The sequence below is a fragment of the Mollisia scopiformis genome, assembly GCF_001500285.1.
Source record: "Mollisia scopiformis unplaced genomic scaffold LY89scaffold_31, whole genome shotgun sequence".
NCBI classification, from domain to species: Eukaryota; Fungi; Ascomycota; class Leotiomycetes; order Helotiales; family Mollisiaceae; genus Mollisia; species Mollisia scopiformis.
In genome coordinates, this window is record NW_017263611.1 from 647,434 (window position 1) to 671,152 (window position 23,719).

A 23,719-nucleotide genomic window follows, 5' to 3' on the forward strand; every position below is an offset into this window, starting at 1 on the left:
CATTGAGGTTCAAGTTATGGAGCGTATGCCTCGATTATAAAGGAAAACACGAGAAAAAGATGGTAGGTTTTTTCTGGGTTGAGGAAGTCGAATACAGTTTTGCATCGCTCCTCTCTAGCTCGCTCAAAACTTCGATTTCCATTTCATTTTAAGATTATATAAACTTTTCTATCATCCAGACCAACCTCAAATCCTTCCTCCCCCCTAAACAGCAAACCCCGCACTATTCAACTGCCTAGGCTCCCCAGCCGCCTCAAACGTCCCATTAGGAAGCACCCTCAACGCCTGCGCCGTCGTACTCCCCACCGCCACAAACCCAATCGCCGCCCCATCCACCTCCGCCAAGTAGCTCGTCGTCTGATTACTATACCCCACAATCCCAAAAGTCTCGCTGCCGTACTCAAAGCTCACCAGGTTGGGTGACAGCTGGTCGTGCATGCGCGGCTGCCGCAGGGATTCGGCGGACGTCATGTTTTGGTCTAGGACGTGCCAGAGGTGTTGGATTACTTCGGTTATGACTAGGGCAGGTTAGTATCAGGGTTTCTCTTGAGAAGACGAGGACTTGGGACAGATGGAGGATTTCTTGGGGTTTCAGTAGAGGGAATTGGATGAATAGTAAGGATGAGGGATAAAGGAGTTTGTTGCTTACTACGAGAGCCGCCTGCTGAGGCGTGCGAGATGTAGACGTCGCCGGAGGGGTATTCGACTATGGTGGGACTGATGGAGGAGAGGGGGCGTTTGAACGGGGCGATGAAGTTTGCTGGCGCGGGGGCATAGCCGAATGCATTTGTTGTGTTGGGGATGGAGAAATCTATCTTTATCAATTCTGGTAGAGGCATTGGAGAATGAGGATGGGGTACCGTTCATCTCATTGTTCATTATAACCCCAGTCTCAGGAACCATGAGCGTACTCCCAAATAATGTATTAACAGTACTAGTCATAGCAATCGTCAACCCGCTCTTGTCACTCGTCACACTAGCAGATGTCCCATCGTCTTGCAGGATCTCGTAGTTACTCGGATCGTAGGCCGATACGTTCAAGGTGTGGTATTCTTCGATTTTGGAGCGGATTTCGGCGGCGGTGGAGGCTGAGTACATGCCTTTTTGGTAGGTGGTGAGATTGGGCAGGAAGGAGGGGTCGCCGAGGAGAGTTCGTTGACCGTAGGCGAAGCGCATGCCTTCGTCGAGGTAGTGGGTTGAGAGGTTGATGTTTGAGGGGGTGGACATCTGTTCGTTTTCTGTTAGTAATTTTCATAGAAGGGAGGTTCAAGAGCTTCGGGAAAGAGGTATGAGAACAGGACTCACATCATAACCCTCCACAATCTTCAACACACTAGCAACAACAGCACCACTGGATGGGGCACTCCCGCTAAAGATCTTGAAGCCCCTATAAGTAATGTTCGAAACCTGTCTGATCTGCACCGTATAATTCGCCAAATCAGAAAGTGCCATCGTCCCATTCTGCTTCTGCAAAGCAGTAATCGTCGCATTGGCAATAGCTCCCTTGTAAAAAGCATCTGGTCCATATTCCGCTATACTTTCAAGTGTGTTCGCATATCGTTTTCTGGTCATGGTATCTCCAAGTCCGAGTCTGGTGCCATTGGGAGCAAAGTCAATGGCCCAAGTCTCGTCATAGGTCAGGAAATCATATGTACCAGCCGTCGCAGATGCCATGTATCGAACGAGATCTTTGGTAACAGGAAAACCATAACGGGCGAGTTTGATGGCGGGTTCAATGAGGTGTTTCCATGGTTTGGAACCGTAGTGTTTGTGCAGGTATTCCAATCCTCTCAATTCGCCCGGAACACCACTTGCGAGTCCACCCGAGAGAGACTCTGCGCTCGTCCCGTAGGGCGGTGAGTACATGTATGCGAAAGCTACCGCAGGTGCCATTTCTCGGAAGTCGATGAACTCGTAACTGCCATTGGGAGCTCGAACAGTCATAAATCCACCTCCTCCAACTCCAGAATGGTACATGCCAATCACACCAACGCAGAACTGGGAAGCTATGATCTGAATTTCTGTCAGAAGATTCGACACCTTGGTAGAGAATTGGGCTCACAGCATCTGCAGCATTTCCCCCATCCTTTAAAACATCAGTCGCGATACTCGTGCACACCGAGCTTTCGGATGCAGCAGCTCCAAGCATAGCATCTTGAGTCGTATTGCAGTCCACACTTGCCTGCACGACAGAAGTAGCCAGCGCAAGGCCGAGAACAAAATTCTTTGACAACATATTGAAAAGCAACAGATGAGAGGAATGAACGAAAGGAAAGAGAGAAAATAGAAAAGAAGAACAAAAAGAGGGGAGCTCAAGAGCTCCCCGCCGATCTGCAGCGGCAACCTGGTTCCCATCACTAATTACTGATTGTCGCCGGGCTCATGTGCATCCCAAGCTCTCGAGCTACTGTACCTGAGGGGAAATGTCCAATCGCGCGCAGACCTCCGCTGTCTGCCCATGCAGACTTTTCTTCGTACCTGGCAATAGATATGATGTTATCACTTGATGACCCGGCCATAGATGTCAGCATGCATTTGAACATTGCTCAAAGAGGAAAGTGGTAAGGAGTTTTGGAGCCGGTGGAAGTTTTAGGAGGGGCTGATAAGGATGCTTGGAAATAAGATGCGGGGCTGGCTATCGCCGAATGACTTCGGTGGGGTTCATGAGGCTGAAAGTCTTGGCGATGAAGTAGTATTGTTGTTGTCACAATTCAGGCAGACCATGTGGTCCAGGTGTGGAAACACAAAATTGTAGAGTGGATGAGTCAGGCTAGCTTTTAGATTTAGTCTGGTACAACGAGCATAGATTCAAATTAACTAGTAATCACTCGAATTGATTGTCGAGAAGGATCAGGCTCTGGCTATGTCTGCCTCAGCAGATCTTGAAAGAGTATGCAGCTAGTTTCGAAATTTCCGTGTCAGAAGTCGGCAAGAAGAGGTTCAGATATTGCTGATGTAAATACCTGTCGAATTCCCACGACGAGGTCATGAAATGGTCGTCTATGTGACTACCAATCTAGGAAAGGTTGTAGAATTGCGAAATAGAGAAGCTGAGACTCTGTAAATGCCAAATGAGGACTTATTTGATGTGCCAAAGGTACCCTTCCGTCACCAACCAATCCTTCCAATCTTCATCTACCAGTTCACAGCCGCGTTTTGAAATCTTATCATCAAGTGCCAACATCCGGGCCGCAAATTGTTCCATTCCATCGCCTCGGAGGGACATCTTTCGAGCGTTCTCTAGCTGATGTTCTGACATTGTTATAGGGTCCCAGATCTCTTTGAGGAAATCTTGTAGTACATGATCTGGCAGGTGTCGCCGCGAAGTCTTGAAAACTTGCATTATTCTCTGATGGGAATTGACGTCGTCAATTTTGGGCATCAAGAAGTGCTTTTCTCCGCGGGCTAACGATTCTGCCACTGTGTTGACCAACCAAGCGCAGTTAGCTTGGACGATTATAGATGGGTCCTTCCAACGAGAATCCTAAATATTTTCGAATATGTGCAGCTTGTCCTGCCCCGCTGGTTCTGTTTCTCTCCAACAGGAGAATAATATCGTTGTCTGTAGATTCGCAGAGGAGTTGAGGAAAATTTGCAATAGTTCCTGTACAATCTTACAAAAAGCTTCATTATCTTGATATAAGCGATAATTCGCGAAGAGGTGCCTTGAGGTAGATGAAAATGCCGTGCCGAGCCAAGGCTCGGCGCCGGCTTCTAACAAATGGCTTATAAATTGAAGTTTTCCAGGTGGTTCATGACCTTTGATGTTTCTAAAGATCTCCCATGAGTCCCATCTGCATGCCGTACGTAGAAGTCGAGTTTTAGTCTCCGTTGCCATTGTACTGTATTGTAAGTCCTGGTCCCCAATCAGATGATAAAAGAAAGGGTAGGCTCCATAAAGTGTAATTGTTTCCAAGAAGATTAATGAGGGTGCTGATCTTTCTAAGCTTTCGATGGATCTTCGGAATAGATGAAGAAGTTCAAATTGTCTTTGTTGCGAGAGACCTGTCACGTAGCCCCTGTCCAAACTCAGAACAGAGTTCATGACATAGAATACATTAGGTTCTTTTTCAAGGCGCTTTAAAAGAGGGTCGCTTTTGAGCTTGGAGCGTCTATTTAATGTCCATAAGGCGATGCGAGCCCTGACGAAGTCACTCTTTGTCTCTTCATACGTCTTCGAACAGAAGCTCAGAATTTGCTTGCCGTCGTCGGTATCTCGCAAGAAATCATAAGCGGAACGGTGAACAAAGCCTACTTTCGATTTCATTGGAGGGACCTTGAGCATCAGCCAAGAATCATCTGGATTTGCACGTGAGAGGTAGTCAGTAGGTGATCTCGCATCTTCATCTTCCTTATCCCCAGTGATCTCGAGCATCCCGGCACATCGGACGTATATACGATTTGCCACGGAGTGGCATAGTTCTACAAGCTCATTGGCGTCTTCCAATAACACGTGATTTTCGAACGACCTCTCGAAAGCAACCAATGCTTCATACAGAGAGACGCTTCCATCGTAATGTTCATCCATTACATGGAGAAAGAATGCAAAGTAGGTAGCTGCCTGCTCTCGATATAATTTTTCATCTTCATTGAGCCGAGACCACATGTGACTGTAAAGTTCATTCATCGCCCTAGGAAGGACATCGAGACGTTCATTCAGCGTTGCCCAGTCATCTCCATTCGCAATTCCTCGTTCGAGACTCTTCGTTACCAGCGTGGCCCAGAGAAACACACCATCAGCCTTTCCAGTTATCTTGCTGACGAGAATGTCGAGGCGAACAGCTCCGCGCTCGTCAATCTTCATTTTTGCAAGGCGATCTTTGAAGGGACTGAGGCGCTCTTCAACCATGTGACGGATATCACTGTTGGTCAAATCTTGTAGCCTAAGCTTCGGATAGTTTTTGAGAGATTCTTGCAGAATGGACTCAGGTCGACTTGAAACGCATAGATTCACGTTCGTCTGGGCTCGAATTTTCTCCAACACTTGAACGAGAGCCGCCTGTCCCTCTACAGGATCAACTTCGTCCAAGCCATCAATGAAAAGGCAGCTGGCGTAGGCTCGATTCGAGAGAACCTTCAAGAGTGTCCGTTGCAACTCTTCCTTAGACCAGTCGTAAATTGAGTCTTTATGCTGGAGAGTTTCGTCTTCTTCTAGGAGCACGGGTATCATGGGCCTGTTCCTCGTTAAAAGCTGGTGCACCAAAGAGCTTAACATTCCTCTGATGCTACGTTGCATAGGTGCTCCAGGAATCCAAAAGAAGTGCGACAACACCAACACTTGAGGTTGTTGGCTTAGTAAGATCTGCTTCGTAGTATCTAATAGCGGCTTGTCTCCCGATTCTTCGTATAACGATACGCAAGCTGCCACTTAATACGTTCGTAGCTAGCGCTCGAAGCGTATTTTCAAAGCGTTCCCAGTCGTCCCAGGAATCCCAGGGTAGCAGAGGAAAGGCCTTTGGGTTAGACGGCCCTTCCATTTCTGCTCACTTAGCTGATGCTCGATCTAAGTTGAGTAAAGAAGGTTCGGTTGTTCATGTCGACAATGCGCCTGATCTTGAAGCAAATGTGACCGAAAAGAGTCCTCGACTTAAGTTCATAACCCAACACTTAGGATGATTAGAAGAGAGCCGGAAAGAGAACAATCAAAATCAACTTTTGATTTACAGCTTCCGTGACCCTTGCGAAAAACACTCAATTTCTTGATACGTATGGGAAGATACAGATAATTGCTCAACTCCTCCGAGACATTTGCACATCTTCGTTCTGCTGCTTCTCTTCTACATCGCTACATCCGCAGCCCATCAACAGTTCAATCCTCACTTCTTGGAGCCTATACCATTTCCAGAGCATGCCTAGTGACTAGAGGAGATGCAACTGCTTTCTTGTTTTCGCCTGACCCCACTTGAGTCGACAGCTTAGTATCTTACTTCCGCACGTGATTGAACCCGCACTCACTTGCGCGCGGTTGGCAATTGTAATCACGTACAGCTGGGACTTTCCCCCATTATATAAAATAGAGCAAATTGTCAACTCCGCTGCAGCATGTCAACAATAAGAAGAACTTTGAAACAATAGATATCAATCACATGATGCTTAAAAAACGCCCCTTTGCACCATCAGCGCTTCTGCGTACCCTTGCAAATGCAACCGTCCGCGAAAAAGCGGTTGTAGACTTCCAACCCCACGAATCATCGCGACAATCACACTGCAGCTTGCCGCCGAACAGGGATCTGCACACAACCACGATGTCTAACTCGCTGGCGGTAAGCACACCCCGCTAAGACAGATCTATTTCGAGATCCTACTCCCGCACTCTCACAATCGTCTCTGTGCGGTTCGTGCATGTTCAAGATTGGTGAGGTGGGCGCGTGCTATTATCGGATCCACCATATGCATGTCTTCAAGATGGCTTGTGGTGGTGAGAACTGTATAACAGAGCTATGCGCTGCTCCTGGTCCTGTTCCTTGGACTTGGGACAGAACGTGATAAGGGATCTGGCTCCTTTTGTGCATTGAATTGTCTGTGTGAGGTTTCAAGGTATAGCAGTATCTGGGATACTGCATCGTACCGATACCATCGTTCAAGATGCCTGACAGTGCTAAGCCGGTGGTGAATATGGGCCTGAAATTATTTCCTCCTACGCCCAAGGAGAGACCGACGAACCCGTCGAGAAAACCGAGTACGAGACGACATGCTATACCTCAGGATTCATCGTCTGGTGTTGAGAGGTCGGAATCACCCAACTTTGCTTTATCTTCGGAAATGGATGGCAGACAATCTGCTCTAGATGGGCGACAGTCTGCCGTGGGAGGAAGACAGACTCCATCGACTCAACATGCCGATAATGGATCTATCATGGCACCACCACAAGCTCATCTTCCTTCAGAGTTACCCCCTCGATCTCACACCTCCTTCTCAGAAGCTCCTACTTTGGTACGGAGCAATAGCAATTCCTCACACATTTCTTGGCCGAATCGTATCAATTCGGGCCCGCCTCGAGAGGAACCAGTAATGCGGTCAATATTTCCAAGATACAACCCCGAAATCGCATTAGAGCATCAAGCATACTTTCCCACTCAACAGAGCCCCACGCATATCCCAAGGACAGTCATTAACAGACGCCCGTACTCTCCTAGCATCGGTGGCAGAAGCCCTCTTCAAAGTCCAGGCATCGTTGGAGCAGTATCGCCGGGTCTCTTCCCTCGAGGAATTCAAGACGAACCGGTCATGGAGCCATCAAGTACAAATGAGCTCAAGGAATTATGGAAGGTCGTGAACGGATGGAAAGTGTCAAGTTCTGAGGGACGAACATTCTGTCTGAAAATGACAAGTGATGTTGAGGAGCCGATACACACTCTTTCATCCGCAACGCAACCCTTTTACAGCCTTAAGCTTATGCCAACATCGACGTCTGCGCAGATGACTTTGTTGCGGTTCGACCCCGGCAAATCGACCAAGAGCACATCCCCAAAACCTGGCTCGTCCTCGAAAGCGAAAGAAGGGTCTGAAGTTATGAGCACAACGCTCGAAGAAACGGCCAGACGATTACCGCCCAACGATGGGCTTGTGGCCCTCCTGTATCCCAAAGCTGCTTCAGACTTGGTGATTGACCTCGCCAACAAGCCAGCTCGAGCAGACGCTGAGCAAGTCATTGCTTCAGCAGAAAGAGAATGTGGACGCTTGGTCTGGGACGAAGATAGTGGAAAATATTATCTTGTCCACCCAGCAATGTCTACGCCGTTCATTATCATAATTTCGTCTTCCCCTGCGTGGTCGAAAGTAGAGTATACCCTCGAGCATCCCGAATTACCGCGAAATCTCGTCCGCTTAGTACGTGATAGTGCTGGGGTAGGACATTTGGAGATCGATACCGCGGTCGCAGCTCGAATCGATTGCTTCTATATCGTGGATGTCGCTATCTGCGCAATCATGCTGGTAGCCGTCACGGAAGAGAAGACTCGCAATCTTGAGAGATTTGAAGCCCCACCATCGATCGCACCGCAGTCGCCAGCGTCACCTAATAGGCTATCATCCACTTGGACGAAAGGCAAAAGCAAGCGGAAGAACAAGGAGAGGGATATCAAATTTGAGGAATTCGAGATGGATTTGGAAAGTCAGGATAGCGTGAAAGGCAAGAAGGAGAAGGAGAAGGACAAAGAAGAAAAGGTTCCAGGGCTGTTTGGTATGATTTGGATGCTGATCAAGTGTTTCATATGGGTTTTGACAACCATCGTGAAAGTACTGGCAAAGATCATCATATTCCTCAGCAAATGCTTGACACGGAAGAAGACGTGATGAATGGGTATATAATGTTGGATGGGCGGCGTTTGGAGCGGTTCTGGTATCGGATTTTGGTGCTCGAAGTAATTCTGCTGACGATCTAGAAAGAGATCTGTTCGGCGTTCGAAGCAAATGGTCGAGGACAACTCAGCATGCAACTTTCGACATGCCTGATGGCCAATTTAACATTTATCTCTTGCGTTCCCGCACTTTATACTTGACTCCCTGCTTATTAATTCCCCCGACTGTTGGTGACTTGGCCATCTTCGCTCGCTGTATTTCTAGAGCTTGCTCTGCGTCCGTCAAGGCTATCAATCGCTCGCGCGCAATAGTGAGCTTCGCCTCCGCTTTCTCGAGCTCCCTGTGCTGCATTGTTCTTCGATCCTGTTCTTCGGTAGAGAGTTCTTCGTCTGCAGAGTCGTCCTCCATATTCGCATCCTCGGCGACTCTCTCCTGTTCCTCTTCATCATCTACGAAGACGATCTTCTTTCCCTCGCCCTTGATACCCTTTGTAATTCTCTCGAGTGCTTCCACTTCCTTAGTTGCCTTGTTCCGCATTGTCCGTACGTAGCCTAGATCTTGTGTCTTATACAGTCTGACCGCTTCCTGGCTCAGCACTTCATTTCCGCGGTCGCCATTTACTGTTCCAGTCCGATTCTTGCCAGTGGCTGAAGGTCCCTTCCGGGACATCATCCCATAATAAAACTCATCAGGATTCTTGTCCAGGACTTTTTGTCGTAGGGCTTTGAGCTTCCTCTTTTTCTCGTTGAAGTCGCGTGCTCGTGCAGAATAGTCCTATTCAATATGTCAAACAGAGCTCACAATATAAAGGATAACAGGTCAATTACTTTGTGCTTTTCAAGTAGACCTAAACGCTGGCGCTCCTCGGGCTGTCCTCGTTCTTTGTGATTTCGCCGTTGAACGGCATTGCGCATTGACGACATTTTGATGTGCTTCCGTGGGTGATATCAGACTGCGTTCGTATCGAGCGACAAGGGCAGTATATCGTGGCAGCGATGTATTTCGCGGGGAGGGGACTTGTGGGTAATTATTTCTTGAAACTTACTTTTGAAAGTTCTCAGCCTTGAGAAAATTCCCGCCCCGCACCTTGCACACCATTGGCCGAAGCTTCACCGCTTTTGGTCTAACTAAATCAAGACTAATGCGCTTGAAGCTCGACCTCAGAAACATCCGATTTGATAGGAGAGTCTTCATTTCGAAATTCCAGAAGACGTTGAATCTTCTTGTTCATATCTTTTCTGATGGCAGCAATGGCGCCAGCTCCGACTCAGGAGGAAGAAGTTCCTGTTCTTCCTATGCCATCGAGAAACCCGCTACCTCTTTCGTCGGCCCAGGAAGCACAAGTTCGAGAGCTTTACCATGCGAGAGTACGGGGATATTGTGCTGCAGAAATTAAATGTAGGTGGTATTTTGTTATTAGTATGACAATTTGCTAAATGATTGTGTCTAGTATTCGCAGACTGTGCCCTAGGACGAACCTTCACAGCGCCATTCAAGTGCAGAGAACAGAATAAAGCTATGAATACATGCATGATAGCACATGCAACACAATCCGAGCAAGATGCAGCGAGAGAAGAATGGTTTGGTCTGCGACTAAAACGGCAGAAGGATCGTGAAGCCAAAGAGTCCAGAAGGAAAGAGCAGGAGAAGTTCCATAAGGAATGGTGGGGGTTGCCAATCGAGGATCGAGATGGAGAGAAGGGAAGAGAAGTTATGCGGAAAGCAGAAAGAGTAGGAGGGTTCCCGAAGAGAGATGAGGACCAGATGAGCAAGGATCGACATCGATGACAGTGTTGGATGAGGATGATTGCATTGACAAAGGCGTTTGAGATCATTGTATGGTGTTCCGGAATCCTTTAGCACACTTGGAGTGTGCTTGTAAGTTTAGGATGTACGAGCCTGCAAACCGCTCTGCTGGGTCTTCATAAGAGTTGGCCGTGCTTTGTGTTTCCCAGTAGATGGCTTATCTCAAATGAGGACCATGATAGTCCTTCATGAGTATAAACTCAGTCGAATTTTCTCAGCCTAAATTCCAGGATCCTTGTACCTCAATAACACTCTCAACTTCGTCCTTGAGCATTATTCTATTCTTCTCCTTGTTCACGATGACAAAGCTTATTCCTATACGGATCGTGATGGACTTTCCTTCCCAATTTTCAAGCTCTGCCAGTATACAAGCTACGAACCTCTCATCAACATCTAGAAAGCTTTTTCTTCCCTCCATCAAGAATCTCATCTCGTAAGATTCCTTTCACATGACAGCATCCATCCATATCCTTCCGAAGAGGATAAAGCCGTTTCATGATAACTCAGCACCGAGTTTCGTTGCATATCGCAAACTATTCGGATAAAAAGCTTTGAAAAGAGAGAGCTATTTGAACATTATTTCAGTAAAGAACTCCTTGAATAGGAAACCATTCAGAGACATAACAATTGAATAGAGAGTCAAGGTATGGAAAGCTATTGAATAGAAAGTTATCAACTAGATAGCTATTGAACTGGACTAGAGCTATGCAAAGACAAGGCTGTCCAATGAAAGCTCAGCACCAAATTTTTTTGCACATCGCATGTTCAAAAAGTGAGAGTATATTAGTAGAATAAAGACCAATTCGATTCAAGAACATTGAATAGAGAGCTATCTCGGTGGAGACATCTAGATCAGTACAGAAATGGAGTCCTTCTCAACGAAGAGACTCAATTTGAGTCTTTGAACAGCAGTGCCTCACTTTCACTTCACATTGTCTTCTTATCTTTGGTGGCCCATAACTGATTGACTTCCTGCAACTCATTGGGAATTCCATAATGAAAGATATTTGATCTCTTGAACATGCTGTCTAGTCATAAGACTCCGAAGGTAGCCAAGTAAATTAAGCGAGATTTCCCCCTTTCCAAAGCATTACATTAGAAAGGAAAGTAAGCTTTAAAAACTTACAAAGAGCACGCTTATGAACCAAATAAGACTAGCATACCAATGCCAGCGAGCTAGCTAGTGGTCCACGTCTCTAAGCTAACCCAATATCAAAGAATTCAATCTCAAAGCTTCAGCATTACCTGGACGCGACCATCAGCATTGCCAGAATACTCTCAAATCACAACATCTTCAAGAAACGCCACTCCAAACCAGAACATCATAGCCATTGACACGTCAGTTGAAGGTTGCCATGATGAATTCCAGCCCAAGAATGCTCTACGCGCCAGTCTCGCGATCCCATACAAAGACGAGAGTACTGTTGCGATCGAACATATGCACAAAGTCGCAAACCATCCAACTGTTCTTCACAATATCCCAAGACCAGTAACACCCGATCCGACTCCGGCACATATGACCCCGGCTCCAATTCGATATCCCGAGACACTTGGAACATTGGTGAAAATTGGCGAATCTGAAGGAAAAGGTCTGGGTGTATTTGCGGCGAAGGATTTACTTCCAGGGACGATTCTCCTTTGCGAGCTACCACTTCTCGAAATGTCAAAGATCGATGAAGATGAAGTTGTTGAGGCAACGGTCAACTTGCTCTCTCCAGAAAAGAAGAAGATATTCATGTCTTTCTCTGCATACACTGAGAATAAGACAGACGAAAGGGCTCTGATGGGGAGAATCATGGACTGTAACTGTTTCTCGATCGGTGGTGACACTGCAATCGGTATCTTCGAGACTTCGTCCCGGATCAACCACTCTTGTGTTCCGAACTCGTCCTACGGTTGGAGAGACAGTATCGGGAGGCTCGTGGTTTATAATCTATTCAAGTTGTTGGAAGGAGAGGAATTGACGATCGATTATGGACATAAGACTCGGAGCTTGCGGGCAAACTATGGCTTCGAGTGCGATTGCGGGGGTTGTACGGATCGGAGTCTGAGGATGACGCCGAGGTATGATGTAGGATCGGGAACGGCGTACTGCGTTGATCATGATTATAGAAATGGAAACGGTGTCTTCAATGCGAACTGAGTTGAGATACCCAGACCGATGGATGCAAGAAGAATATTTGACTCGGGTCTCCACATGCATAGCCACCTGAGTCTTGTGACCGTGAACACTTAGAAAGACAACAATGAAAGAGGTCACATCGTATCATTCGTGTATTCTACCAGCTGACAGCTAATATAAGTGGTATTCATCATCTATAGAAAAGGCCCGTAACAGGCTGGCTCACCGGTGTACCATTAACGCCCATCCATAAATTATCCTACACCTGCAATGCCCCGTCTTCGCTCCAAACGCCAAGTTGTGTGCAGAATTATCGCCCTCCTACAGGGCCCTGTTTCTTCAATTGCATCCGTCTCAATTGGACGTGCATACTCCTTGGATCGTATGTTCTGGTTTTTGGGTCCCAAGCGGCCTTCACATCAAAGACCAGCCATGCTTTCGGAGTATCCAATTCCACAAGACCAGAAATCAAAATGCTACCCCTTGGTGGGAAGTTGGGCGCTGGACGCCATGTTTGTGCTAATTTGGCCTTGAAGGCCATGATTGGGCGGAAGAAATGTGCGTGAAGAGCCATCCCAGCACTTCCGATGTCAACTTCTTCTGGCTTTTGCCCTGCCAGTGGTGATTTGTCTCCTCGTCCAGGAGGACTGGTAATAGTTTGGGCACCATCTCCTAAAACAGGAGGCTGAGTCGTGGGAGACGGACCGTCCTTGGTCGGCAGTTGGGGCGGTCCTTTAAACATCTGTTGGTGCTTTGTTACTATTTGTTCGATAGATGGCGGTGGCTTTGTCGGTTTGAATCCAAGCTTTTGTGCTATGTATTTAGCATCATCGTTTACCATCACTTTGAGAAAGCTCCAGGTAGATTGAAAAAGAGCTGTTGGCCATAACGCTTGACGAATTCGAAAGACAACCAATGAGTCCACAGGCTGCTTCGCTATAGCTATATACTCATCGCTTATCTCGATTCTATAATCGTCAGTTATCAAGAAAGGACTGTATTCAAGGGAGCGTACCCAGATCTCTCGAATTGTGGAGGTGCATGCTGAGGGAAGTCAACATCAAGCCAAAACCGCCGTAATTTGAATCCAGTTCCACATCGTATCTTGAGAAGTGGATGTTTGCTAGCAACCTGTTGGACGAAATCTGCAAGCTCCTCTGCATAACTATCAGTCTGTATACTCACACGAACAAGACGGCGACTACTGACCCCGAACTTTTTGTGCCAACTTCTGATCTTTACTGAATTTGATGAACTCCTGCCATTCAGGGTCGCTTCCCTTATATGGAACAGGCTTCAGTTGCCTCGTTGTTCCAGGAAACGGAATGAAAAATGGCTTCTCTTCTTCTTCATCCTCCTCTTCCGGCAGACTATCTAAAGTCTCGACTACCGCCCGATCTAAAGGATCTAATATGACTCTCGAGTACACATTCCAGCACACATAGCCAACGATGCAGTATGTGGCAATCGTCCTGTAGAAGATTATATTAGTACATTGACTTCAGCTCCAGGGCGTGGCAAGCGTACTTTATTCGAGTTCGAGGCTTTACAAATCGGACGCTCTGCACCTGTGCGATTTGTCCTTGTTGGCGCCGTGATTCCATCCTCATAGGAAGTCTGCTCATGGAGAAGATACTCCTCCGCGGTGTGATGGATCGAAACATCTTGGGAGATTCAAGGCCCGCCCGCGGACTGGCGAGCCTTGGAAATATTCGAGGGTTCAATAGAGGACGTACAGTCCGCATTTGCGATCGCATCGAGATGGCATAGATCTATGGTATCATGCTGAGAAGTAGAATCGTCCAAGGTTGTATGTCGAGTTGTGGGAAGGTTTCCTTGTCTTTGAATCGCTATTCTCGATAATTTGGAGAGCGGCAGTAGGCCCTAGTAGCCGTAGTATATTCGATGCGGCAAGTACCGGGGTTCGAGAACACTAACGAGATATCACAGAGCTTCAGTCGTCACTCTCGAGCTCGAGCTTCCACGAGCAACCATCGAAACCTCCAACTTCACAAACATGAAGCTATCCCAAAGCTTGTGGTTGTCAGCCTTCGTTGGCGCAGCTTCTGCTTTGTCTGATGCAAGTGTCTACATTTTCCAGGGTGACGAATGGCCAAACACCTCGACGCCTCCATCTCTCACACCAGAGCAGGCCAGATTAGTCTTTGCACAACGTCTAGGCGCATCACGATACCACCGACTAGCAGATGCTACTGAGAGTACACTGGCATATATCAATAAATTTGGTGGACATGGGGGGTCACTGTTCCATGATGCTGGGAAAGATAAGGCAGCAGAATTGGTACTGATTGTTGAGGGCGTATCATCCATCACTGCAGAGCCACTTCTAGAAGCATGGACTTCTATCACACCTGCGTTTACCATCTCTACGCCTCCGTCTCTGCGTGCGAACAAAGATCTTGTGGATGATCTGCACGCACAAAGTAGACCAGAGGGCAAGACTTGTCCTTTCGAAGATGCAATCAATCCATTCAACGCAGATTGCTGGAACGGTGTCTCGAAGATACTCCATTTTGATCTGGGCAATGTCAAGGTATGAAGTCTGCAGATTCTCTTCTTGCTTGGAACTAACAATGGAACACAGAACGAGTTGAAAATCAACGAATTGATGTCGGCACAAGAACGTTTGACTCGTTTTGCCAAGAAGGAAGAGATGAACGTTGTTATTGTTCTTATGCCCGAAACATCTCGATCATTGAAGAGCAAAGTGAATCCTTATGGAACATACGACAAAGTTTCCCAAGCTCCAATTGCCAGAAGGGACAAATCATCGGAAGAACCCATGAGCGAAGGCCCCTCAATTATTACGACGCCGTTACATTATTCTAAGCAGGTCCAGACATCAAATGCATCTGGCAACGCTTCCTTCAAACCCATCACCGGTATTCCTCCACTTTGCCACTCTTCGCTCGACTCCTGCATCTCTGCTACAAACAACTGCTCGGGTCACGGCGAATGCTACAGAAAGTATGGTGGCAGTGGCGAAGGAAAGGGCGGATGCTTTACCTGTTTCTGCAAACCTACACTGAAGACTATTCCATTTCCTGGAGGACAGAAGAATGGTACCACACTTCAATACTGGGGTGGATCCGCTTGCCATAAGCAGGATATCAGTGACTCTTTCTGGCTCATTTTTATCTTCACGGTGGTGATCATTGGTGTTACAGGCTGGGCTATCGGAATGATATTCAGTATCGGGGAGGAGAAGCTCCCAGGTGTCATTGGTGCAGGTGTATCCGGCAAGACGAAATAAGCATATCTGTTGTACGATTTGGCCTCGAGATGGCAGAGTTTCAGGAATTGGTCCTCGACAGTGGTTTGCGGCGTTCAAACAGTGTATTTATTTAAGGCAAGGGAAGTGTATAGAAGTACGGTACTAGGCAACGTTGAGGCTATGGAAATCCTTTGAATGATCCAATCTAAAAGGATTGATTGATTATTCACTGCGCACAAGCAATACCAAACGTACGCGGCTAAGTTTCAAGGTAGATCCTTCGCATCGCAAGCTCAACTCTTGTCAAACCCCAGATCTTAATCCCATCCGAACACGAATACAGAAATAGGATCTCTCCAACAAACTCACCAATCTCAACATCCCGGGAACTTTCCGCGGGACGAATAACCGTTAGGTTGAATTAAGCTTTGCAAGCTTGCTCTGATCTCCGGACCAACAATTCGATTTTCATTCGTGAGTAGTTACAGACCGTTCCATCGCTACTTGCACTAGAGGCTTTTTTACAACCATTTTTGAAGATAGCAAGCTTTCTAGAAGTTTTAGGTCCGAGATGCGAACTACGTCACAGCTAAAAGTAGCTCCAGGTCCGTCCATCCCGGCAAGTTAGCACGTGCGTCCTTCTTGCTGATACCATTTCATGTTGTCGGTCCTCTTTTTGTTGTTATCTTCCTGTCTCTGTTGCTCAATTGACATATTCACATACTTGGTATCTAAATGGCGTTTTGGAGGATCTAAAGATTGAAAAGTTTCCTCATAATCCTTCCGTTCCAATTCTTCATATATGAACCCAACATTTTAATTAAGATGGCAGATCTACATACTGCAACATCAGCAACCAACAAGCCAAACGATGTCCCCAAGTTCACCAAACAGCCCAAATCCCGTCCCCCAAGCGGCTTCCGGGAACATATTCTACGGAGTCCTCTTCCGTACTACTCGGGCCCATATAGTGTGGGCATGATGGACATCGAGGTCCCGGCAAGAGAACCAAGATACTTTTCCGAGATCAAACGAGATGGTAAACATCTACTCGAGCTTGAGACCGTTTTATTTTCGGTCTTCTATCCTTCGGGGTTTGGGTCTGGGCAAGGGAACTCTCCTGAAGGAAAGAAGAATTGGGGACGCCCGACTTGGTTACCTCGCCCTAGAGTGGAGGTTGCGAAAGGTTATGGGAAGTTTGCGGGGATTCCTAGTTGGTTGACTGTCCCATGGTTCGGTGAGCATATCTAGGGAGAAGGCGATTGTGGAGTACTGAACATTCACAGGTTTGACAACAGCGTTCACAAAGCTACCAGCGTTTCGGAACGCGAAATTGGCTGAACATTGGCCCCCAGATAAAAACTCTAGAGAAGCAGGCTACAAGATCAAGAACTCCGCCGGAGCCCCTCCCCCAGAAGAGCCAGAGAGACCGTGTTTCCCTTTACTCATATTCAGCCATGGCCTTGGTGGAACGAGAACAACGTACAGCTCAGTATGCGGAGAATTTGCTAGCTACGGATTCGTGGTAGTCGCACTTGAGCACAGAGACGGAAGTGGTCCTAGGACATTCGTCAACCTGCCTGAGAATGGAGTTAATACCGTAGAGGACAAGGTGGATCTTGACAATAAGGATAGAAAGAGAGGGTATTCGAGGATGGATTATGTGTTTCCAAAAGATAATGCGAGAGATACCATGCCGGGCAATAAACAAGGTGTTGACGGAGAATTGCGTGCTGCACAGATACAGCTACGACTTGCGGAAATCGAAGAGGCTTACCATGTCATGACGCTTATACATGACGGCGAGGGAGAAAGAGTGGCAGCTTCTAGCCTACGGAATAAGGCGGATGTAGGTGGAAGTTCTAGAGGGCTCCAAGGAATCGATTGGCAGTCATGGAGCAACAGATTTCACCTCAAACAGGTGACTGTTCTGGGGCATTCATTCGGTGCGGCGACCGTTGTTGAAGTGCTTCGCCAAAAAGACCGCTTTAAGAACGTTGGACAAGGTATCATTTATGATATTTGGGGTGCTGCAATTCAACCTCCAGAAGACGATCCAGGACACCGAATCCATACGCCAATTTTAGGGATCAATTCTGAAGCTTTCATGTACTGGCCTGACAACTTCGAGGCTGTCATGGCCCTATGCAAAGAAGCCAAAGAACAAGACCAACTTGCCTGGCTTATGACTATCCGGGGCACAATACATGTGTCACAATCCGACTTCTCGCTGCTCTATCCCCGAGTGGCAAGCCTGTTGCTGAAAATGACAGTCAATCCTCGCAGAGCAATAGACCTCAACATAAACGCCTCACTCGAGTTCCTGCAGCTCGTGATGCCCGACCGAATATCATCGAGCCTTCGAGTAACGAACGAACATCTGCTCGAAGTAAGCACCCTGGACAAGCTCCCGGAGGATCATCGTCCCAGTGACAAGTTCGTCGCAGTGCGTCTGCGAATCCCGCACGAGTTACGGATTCGCCTCACCCCGCAATGGGTTAGACGGCACGCTCGAAATAAAACCCGGCAGGATGCCAAGAAGAAGCTACCTAGAGATCCCCAGGGAAATATCCTCGAAGGTTTAGAGGATCTAGAGCTTGGGGAAGAGGTTTGGATGCATGTCGCCCCAACGAAAGATGAGCTGGCACGACATGGTCTCCAGCCCAGCCGGGAACTGGAGACGCATCAGGAGGATGGGATGGTGGAGGCGAGCGGGCCAGAGGGGCGGACTGAACATGAGGACCACCATCGCGGCATCGAACAGCGAATGATGGAAAGAGGATGATGTATATCTCTCGCCCTATAAGGTGGTTGGCGTGAGCGTTCTGGACGTTGAATACGAAATCCGGATCCAAATGTGCGGCATAGCGAGTACTGACTAATACCTGTCTCAATATAGACAATAGAAAGAATTAGACGATTGGCTTAACTCTGGAAGAAGTTCGTCCCTTCAATACGCCTTAGATTAAAAAATGCTTTTCAGCTGGCTGCATCTCGCGATAGTGATGGCGCTGAGACATTGACAAAAATCTTTGCCTCGTCCATCCTTGAACAGCGTCTCAACACGTCATGATCACGAACAAAGGTCCCCAAAGCGAGGCGCTCGAAGCAGAAAATAGCCCTTTCCGGCTTTTTCTCGTTCGATTGGAAGAAGGCGGAGTTTGCGATGGCCCGTCTCAGAACGTGATCAGACAGCGTGTTTGCGGTACGTTTCAATTCGCAGACCTCACTCACGGCGATGTTGTTTCTCCACCAGGTCGGAACCGGGTCCCTCAAAGCGCTCATATATGTTTCTGCATCCCCGGGCAATGTCACTGGGGCCTGCAGTGTATCGTGGGAGATCCTGGGAGCGCATCATAACGAATTAGGCGGAAGGGGAAGCGTGGCGATGAGATGGAGTCGCTGGGGCTTGGTTCTCTCGGTTCTGGAACCCGAGACTGGGAAGAGGACCCCTGATTCGGAGCTGTGTTAAGTCAAGGATAGTAATAATTGTCCCAACGTTCAAGTTTTCCTCATGGGTTGTCCTACCTAGGTACGGTGTAAGGTGATGTGCACAACGTGATTGATTGAATGGATGAATGGTTGAAGTGCCTGGCAGCATTTTGGAGGAACTATGTTGCTCAAATCCTCGAATCCTTTACCTACAATCTGTGCATTGACATACGTGCCAATTGTTCGGATTATTGGCTTGTAAAAAAGAGTTCGAAATACAAAAGAAGTTCTCATCGCACAGCCGAGAGAAGCATATTAGCGATCTCCATCCCAGCAGTGATCATCGTACAGTAGATCCGTTGGCTTCCTCAGGGGTCAATCTGGCTTTATGCTGAAAATAGCATGGTCTAGGTAGGGCCTTTTAGTGGCCGTGCGGGGAGCTAACGAAGTAACTTAAAAGTCTCTGACAACGACCACCTGCAGCAGCAGCAGCAAGGTACCGACCGACCATACATGATACCACTGCACAGTCAGAGTTAATGTGAAGCTATTGTATCCCAGGAAATGGATCTGCCCGGCTACACGAGAAGCAACAGTTGAGATGGACATGCTCGGACAGGAATAGCAGGCATCATCTGTCCAACCTAATGTAGGTAGGTATGCACTCGACAAACCACAGCAGAAGCCGCAATCCCTTGGTATTGCTCTCTTCCAACTTCTATACGGGACCTTGATTCAGGACCCAACACCTGTCCCGCATTGGTAGCATTCATGCATTTCATTCGACCTGCAGAAATCGACCTGCAGACCACAGAACGCACAGCTGTCCGCCAAGACGACCAAACATCGGCTCTGGGACCGTGTGTGCCACCATGACACTACATCTGTTTATACCGACCCTTCCACGTCTGAAAGCTTGCAAGTTTGGTGCAGCCGTGGTCTTCCCAGTCTTCCGAGTTTCCGACTTTTCCTTGAAGCTGTGTGTCACTTCACGCTTGGGCGACCAGGCCAGGCCAGGCCCAGTCCATCATTATGTTTCTCTCTACTAAGTATAACATTTTCATAACGAACCATCACCACATGCTCCAGAGGCTGTTCGACCTCGTCCCCGTCCGCATGCAGGTACCTTCTTATGTTTATTTTCCTTGCTCATAGCTCACTTCTTTTTCTTTGCTGGCTCAATTCTTCACTCGTTTCGGAAACCCACCCCGCACTGACATAGCTTCGACGCCGCCTCTCTCTTTCACCACATTATTTTCTGATTCATATACATCCTTCCCGGCGCTTCGACTCTAAGCAGGTCGAAGACAAGTTATCCCACCGCTGATCCGCCACTGCTTGATGAGTCAATCGTTTACCAGAGCATGCAATTGCTCTCCTCACGCAGCCCGCAACTCACCAAAGTTTGAGCAAACCCGTTGGCAGAACCCATCCCGCAAATGGGGTCCACCGAGTTGAGAGGCAGATCAGGGCTAGCCAGAAAGAACACTTTCCAGCGGATGCTCGATCTGGAACAGAAGAATAAGGTGCGTCCAGTAAGAGCAAAAAGAAAAAGCAAATCTGCCACCTGGCTCACCAGTATTGGGTATTGGGTTCTCGGCTGACGCTTTCCCACGCAGGTGAACCGAATGCAAGCCTCACAACATGTCCCACAGCTAGTCCATACAAGTACGGCCCTGGGTCGAGAGTCCATTTCTTCGATTTCGAATCGAGAGTTTCGTCCACCGACGTTGCAAGTAACCGGGAGAGCGATGACCACACCAGCACTGTCGATTGCATTACCTACCCCAATGTCGAATACTAATGGCAATGGCACAACGAGAAAATACGTCATTAGTCAGAGCGGTGACTTGATTCCTCAGGAGCTGGACGACTCAGAAGATGATTCAGACACGTCGTCCATCTGCCACTCCCCCGGGTGGGATGATCTTTCCGGAAAGAAGAAAAAGCAAGAGAAGAAGGCAAAGGAGCAACGAAGAAGAGAGAGGGAAAAGGCTGAGAAAGAAGCTAAAGCTGCACAAAAGGCAATGGCAAAGTTGACGAAGGCCGCTCCAGCCAACAGTTCGAAGAAGCTCTCTCGAATGTCAATTACGATCGATCGTTCAAATACGGCTCCGATACTACCTACAGTCCAAGATGTACAACCGCCAGTGGAAGAACCGAGTCCGTCGAGACAGAGTACAACCACCAGACCGCGGAGAGGGAGCATCGAGGCAGGGTTGAAGAGTTTCATTTCCACAAGGAGTGGTATCTCAGTACCATGGAAGACATCACAGAATATGTCTGGTCAGAGTCCCAACCACGAGTTCATACCCAGCAGGTCCATATCGAAAGCAACTACTGGAGGGTTTATCGGCGGACTTAAGCTTCGACAAAGTGAAGAAGCTGCGACTCAGGACATCATTCGAAGGCTCAAGACAGGGGCAGGAGACGAGAACAAGGGCTTACTGAGTACTGATACCTTGCTGAAGAGTTCAACAAACTTGAGCAGTGCGGCATCGATCACCGAGTCCATTCGACCCATTTCTATTTACGAAGAATCTATTCGGACACCGCAGCAATGGGATGAGATATACTCTCAAGCTGCCCATCTAGCACGAGGGCCTCGCCCTGTGGAGCTTGCCGACGATACACCGATAATGGAGCGGAATATCAAGAAGAATAGGAAAAAGCATCCGCCAACATCGAGGTATTTCCCACTCGAGAGCGAAGATTCGAACTCCTCGAAACGAGAATCCTCAACCGCCAGCACACGCACTTCCGCGCATTCGGGAGCTCCTAGCAGCGATGATAGGAATGGACAAGGACAAACTTCGTCAGCCGAGAGACCAGCAACTGGAGGCCATAACAGTTCTTTGGGAGAGACTCGAGGCAGGAGTGACAGTTATGTTGGTCATCAACGCAAGCAGAGTCGTGAGCAGTCCTTAGCAGGGTTCCAGGATGAAGTACAGCTATCGGACACCAATGGAGACTCGAAAAGACCCGGCTCGAGTAAAAGTTCATTCTTCAGAAGATCGAGTCTTCCTCGTGAGTCAAATCGAGAGGCACCCTCAACAATCCGACCAGGAACGCGGGACAGCAGTGTCGATACCCATGTGAAAGAGGCCGTAATCACCAACCCATTCCTCAATGAGGAGTACGTCGTTCCACAACTTCACCTGGGAGAGTTCACTGCATCTCCTCTGGACGAGAAGCCAGTCAACCACAAGAAAACATCTTCGAAGTCCAGCCAAAGCTTCCCAGGTCCGAAAGGTCTCAAGGTCACTACAAAACCAACATTTTTCAAGCTACCAACAGAAAATTTGGAGGAAAAGTCACAAGTTGTACCTCCCTCACCAACTGGCAGCTTCGTAAGTGCTGTCGAGACACAAGCGACATTACGACCAAAAGCTTCACAACGCGCTCTCACGACTGGTACTATCGTCAAGAGTTCTACAAAACCAAAACACATTGTTGAGGAATACAGACCACCGACAATCGTTCATGACTTCGCAGTCCGTTCAAAATCTCCTCCTAGTGCTTCGCCAGATACCATCCGAGCTCGTCCAAGTAGCAGGAAAGGCTCTCAAAATGCAACACCTATTACTTCAAATAGCAACAGCAGCACAACTTCACACACGAGATCGATCACCGATTCTAGTGAAGAATACTCGACGCTCGACGATTTCTCAAATATCACAACGCCATCTATATCAAGACCTCATTCTGAGAAAGACTACTCCAGATCAATGGACGAACTCAATCGCAAAACAAACACCAAGCTCATGAAAAGGCTAAGTAGGGAACAAGGTGTGATCCACAATGGACTCAACGGACATCCGGTCATGACTGGCGCTATTCCTTTTGATGATGGCGCCAGTCAAAGAGATAGTTGGTGTCGGACCGCCATGCCAATGGACTCCAGCGAGGGCGAGGATCGAATGAAGACACCAACAGGCAAGAAACGCTCAACCGACTTCGTGGTCTCAAAACCAGAGTCAACTCTTCCCAAAGTTTCTGATGGACCGCCTCCTAAAACCTCAGATGGACTCAGCAACTCCAACTGCTCTGGCATCCAACGCAGGCCAAGTCTCGCCCGCTCAATCTCGACTCCTGACCTCCAACAAGACCTCTCCTTTCTCCCACCACTAAAGCACCAAGCTCTCACCAAGCCCCAAAAGAAAAGCAGAGGCTTCCTAGGAAGAAGAACTAAGGAAAGCAAACAAGCTTCCGTATCAAGCGACACCGAAAAGTCCCCCACATCCCTTGTTCGCCCACCACCACCCATCACCCTCTCCAAGGACTCAAACACCACCGTCACCAAATCCGAAGGATCCTCCCCCACATCCCCCCAACCACCCTCTCAATACCTCCAAAACGCACGTCTCAACATCGGCGGCCCGCGTTCTCCGAAATTCCCCCACTCGGGAAATCCCCATCTGAGCAGTAACAACAACAACGCCGAGCCAGTGGCGAAGATGTTCGTGGTGTGTTGTTCGTGCAAATATTTCCACGATATGCCGAGCAAGATCTACGAGTGTATGGCGAAGCCGGATAATGTGGTCACGGACACGAAATTGGGTGTTAGTGGGGTTATTAGTACGAGCGTGAAGTGTCCTTGGTGTGGGCATGGGATGAGTACTAGTTGTTGTGCGGGATATGCTGCGGTTGTTTACTTGAGGGAGAAATTTCATTGAATAGAATGGAAGGGGTGCCTTCTCTTTTGTCGTGGGACTGGATAGGTGCTGCGTTTTATTGGGCTAGAGGCTCGATGGGGTTTTATCTTGCTGCTGGGCTCCGCTCTTTCTGGGATGATTTAGATGCATTCATGGTGTGCCGCGGAG

The 23,719-nt window shown here is 48.0% G+C and overlaps 11 protein-coding genes across 11 annotated transcripts; 6 read left to right on the forward strand and 5 right to left on the reverse strand.

Annotated features, from left to right (window-relative positions):
• Positions 1–153: 153 nt before the first annotated feature.
• Positions 154–2,275, reverse strand: LY89DRAFT_658633 (gamma-glutamyltranspeptidase). The gene is made up of 6 exons (XM_018212482.1): positions 2,063–2,275; positions 1,812–2,013; positions 1,306–1,577; positions 861–1,227; positions 650–811; positions 154–518 (listed from the first exon to the last, which is right to left on the reverse strand). The coding sequence occupies exons 1-6, from the start codon at positions 2,234–2,236 to the stop codon at positions 205–207; spliced, it is 1,491 nt and encodes a 496-aa protein (XP_018063250.1). The 5' UTR covers positions 2,237–2,275; the 3' UTR covers positions 154–204.
• A 1,091-nt stretch (positions 2,276–3,366) lies between these two features.
• Positions 3,367–4,235, reverse strand: LY89DRAFT_328752 (uncharacterized protein). The gene has a single exon (XM_018206771.1). It carries the CDS (start codon positions 4,043–4,045, stop codon positions 3,485–3,487), a length of 561 nt encoding a protein of 186 aa, XP_018063251.1. The 5' UTR covers positions 4,046–4,235; the 3' UTR covers positions 3,367–3,484.
• Positions 4,236–4,534: 299 nt separating this feature from the next.
• Positions 4,535–5,278, reverse strand: LY89DRAFT_558574 (uncharacterized protein; the record flags this gene model as incomplete). Its single annotated transcript, XM_018208420.1, has 1 exon — positions 4,535–5,278. A coding segment is annotated over one exon (744 nt), but the record flags the coding sequence as incomplete, so codon positions are not given.
• A 1,056-nt stretch (positions 5,279–6,334) lies between these two features.
• On the forward strand, positions 6,335–8,554 carry LY89DRAFT_690861 (uncharacterized protein). The gene has a single exon (XM_018216186.1). It carries the CDS (start codon positions 6,586–6,588, stop codon positions 8,293–8,295), a length of 1,710 nt encoding a protein of 569 aa, XP_018063253.1. The 5' UTR covers positions 6,335–6,585; the 3' UTR covers positions 8,296–8,554.
• LY89DRAFT_328829 (U3 small nucleolar RNA-associated protein-like protein Utp11) lies at positions 8,383–9,329 on the reverse strand. Its single transcript, XM_018206772.1, has 2 exons — positions 9,129–9,329; positions 8,383–9,075 (listed from the first exon to the last, which is right to left on the reverse strand). The coding sequence occupies exons 1-2, from the start codon at positions 9,222–9,224 to the stop codon at positions 8,470–8,472; spliced, it is 702 nt and encodes a 233-aa protein (XP_018063254.1). The 5' UTR covers positions 9,225–9,329; the 3' UTR covers positions 8,383–8,469.
• A 153-nt stretch (positions 9,330–9,482) lies between these two features.
• Positions 9,483–10,492, forward strand: LY89DRAFT_629423 (uncharacterized protein). Its single transcript, XM_018211205.1, has 2 exons — positions 9,483–9,699; positions 9,752–10,492. Exons 1-2 carry the CDS (start codon positions 9,543–9,545, stop codon positions 10,087–10,089), a joined length of 495 nt encoding a protein of 164 aa, XP_018063255.1. The 5' UTR covers positions 9,483–9,542; the 3' UTR covers positions 10,090–10,492.
• Positions 10,407–12,250, forward strand: LY89DRAFT_741728 (SET domain-containing protein; the record flags this gene model as incomplete). The annotated part of the gene is made up of 2 exons (XM_018220746.1): positions 10,407–10,540; positions 11,326–12,250. The coding sequence occupies 2 exons, from the start codon at positions 10,407–10,409 to the stop codon at positions 12,248–12,250; spliced, it is 1,059 nt and encodes a 352-aa protein (XP_018063256.1).
• A 289-nt stretch (positions 12,251–12,539) lies between these two features.
• LY89DRAFT_599142 (uncharacterized protein) lies at positions 12,540–13,839 on the reverse strand (the record flags this gene model as incomplete). The annotated part of the gene is made up of 4 exons (XM_018210073.1): positions 12,540–13,197; positions 13,245–13,386; positions 13,439–13,701; positions 13,757–13,839. The coding sequence occupies 4 exons, from the start codon at positions 13,837–13,839 to the stop codon at positions 12,540–12,542; spliced, it is 1,146 nt and encodes a 381-aa protein (XP_018063257.1).
• Positions 13,840–14,246: 407 nt separating this feature from the next.
• On the forward strand, positions 14,247–15,503 carry LY89DRAFT_741730 (uncharacterized protein; the record flags this gene model as incomplete). The annotated part of the gene is made up of 2 exons (XM_018220747.1): positions 14,247–14,783; positions 14,835–15,503. 2 exons carry the CDS (start codon positions 14,247–14,249, stop codon positions 15,501–15,503), a joined length of 1,206 nt encoding a protein of 401 aa, XP_018063258.1.
• A 532-nt stretch (positions 15,504–16,035) lies between these two features.
• On the forward strand, positions 16,036–18,249 carry LY89DRAFT_701741 (uncharacterized protein; the record flags this gene model as incomplete). The annotated part of the gene is made up of 3 exons (XM_018217217.1): positions 16,036–16,069; positions 16,318–16,701; positions 16,751–18,249. 3 exons carry the CDS (start codon positions 16,036–16,038, stop codon positions 18,247–18,249), a joined length of 1,917 nt encoding a protein of 638 aa, XP_018063259.1.
• A 1,891-nt stretch (positions 18,250–20,140) lies between these two features.
• Positions 20,141–23,703, forward strand: LY89DRAFT_328852 (uncharacterized protein). The gene is made up of 2 exons (XM_018206773.1): positions 20,141–20,422; positions 20,516–23,703. Exons 1-2 carry the CDS (start codon positions 20,336–20,338, stop codon positions 23,570–23,572), a joined length of 3,144 nt encoding a protein of 1,047 aa, XP_018063260.1. The 5' UTR covers positions 20,141–20,335; the 3' UTR covers positions 23,573–23,703.
• The last annotated feature ends 16 nt before the right edge of the window (positions 23,704–23,719 follow it).

Excerpts from the sequence above, each read along its gene's own strand:
- LY89DRAFT_328752 (XM_018206771.1), bottom strand. The coding sequence starts at position 4,045 with ATGAACTCTGTTCTGAGTTTGGACAGGGGCTACGTGACAGGTCTCTCG.
- LY89DRAFT_690861 (XM_018216186.1), top strand. The coding sequence starts at position 6,586 with ATGCCTGACAGTGCTAAGCCGGTGGTGAATATGGGCCTGAAATTATTT.
- LY89DRAFT_328852 (XM_018206773.1), top strand. The coding sequence starts at position 20,336 with ATGGGGTCCACCGAGTTGAGAGGCAGATCAGGGCTAGCCAGAAAGAAC. Across the intron at positions 20,423-20,515 it reads ATCTGGAACAGAAGAATAAG|GTGAACCGAATGCAAGCCTC; the intron begins GTGCGTCCAGTA and ends TTTCCCACGCAG.
- LY89DRAFT_658633 (XM_018212482.1), bottom strand. The coding sequence starts at position 2,236 with ATGTTGTCAAAGAATTTTGTTCTCGGCCTTGCGCTGGCTACTTCTGTC. Across the intron at positions 812-860 it reads AATGAACAATGAGATGAACG|ATTTCTCCATCCCCAACACA; the intron begins GTACCCCATCCT and ends TGATAAAGATAG. Across the intron at positions 519-649 it reads CTCAGCAGGCGGCTCTCGTA|TCATAACCGAAGTAATCCAA; the intron begins GTAAGCAACAAA and ends AACCTGCCCTAG.
- LY89DRAFT_328829 (XM_018206772.1), bottom strand. The coding sequence starts at position 9,224 with ATGTCGTCAATGCGCAATGCCGTTCAACGGCGAAATCACAAAGAACGA. Across the intron at positions 9,076-9,128 it reads GTCTACTTGAAAAGCACAAA|GACTATTCTGCACGAGCACG; the intron begins GTAATTGACCTG and ends CATATTGAATAG.
- LY89DRAFT_629423 (XM_018211205.1), top strand. The coding sequence starts at position 9,543 with ATGGCAGCAATGGCGCCAGCTCCGACTCAGGAGGAAGAAGTTCCTGTT. Across the intron at positions 9,700-9,751 it reads TTGTGCTGCAGAAATTAAAT|TATTCGCAGACTGTGCCCTA; the intron begins GTAGGTGGTATT and ends GATTGTGTCTAG.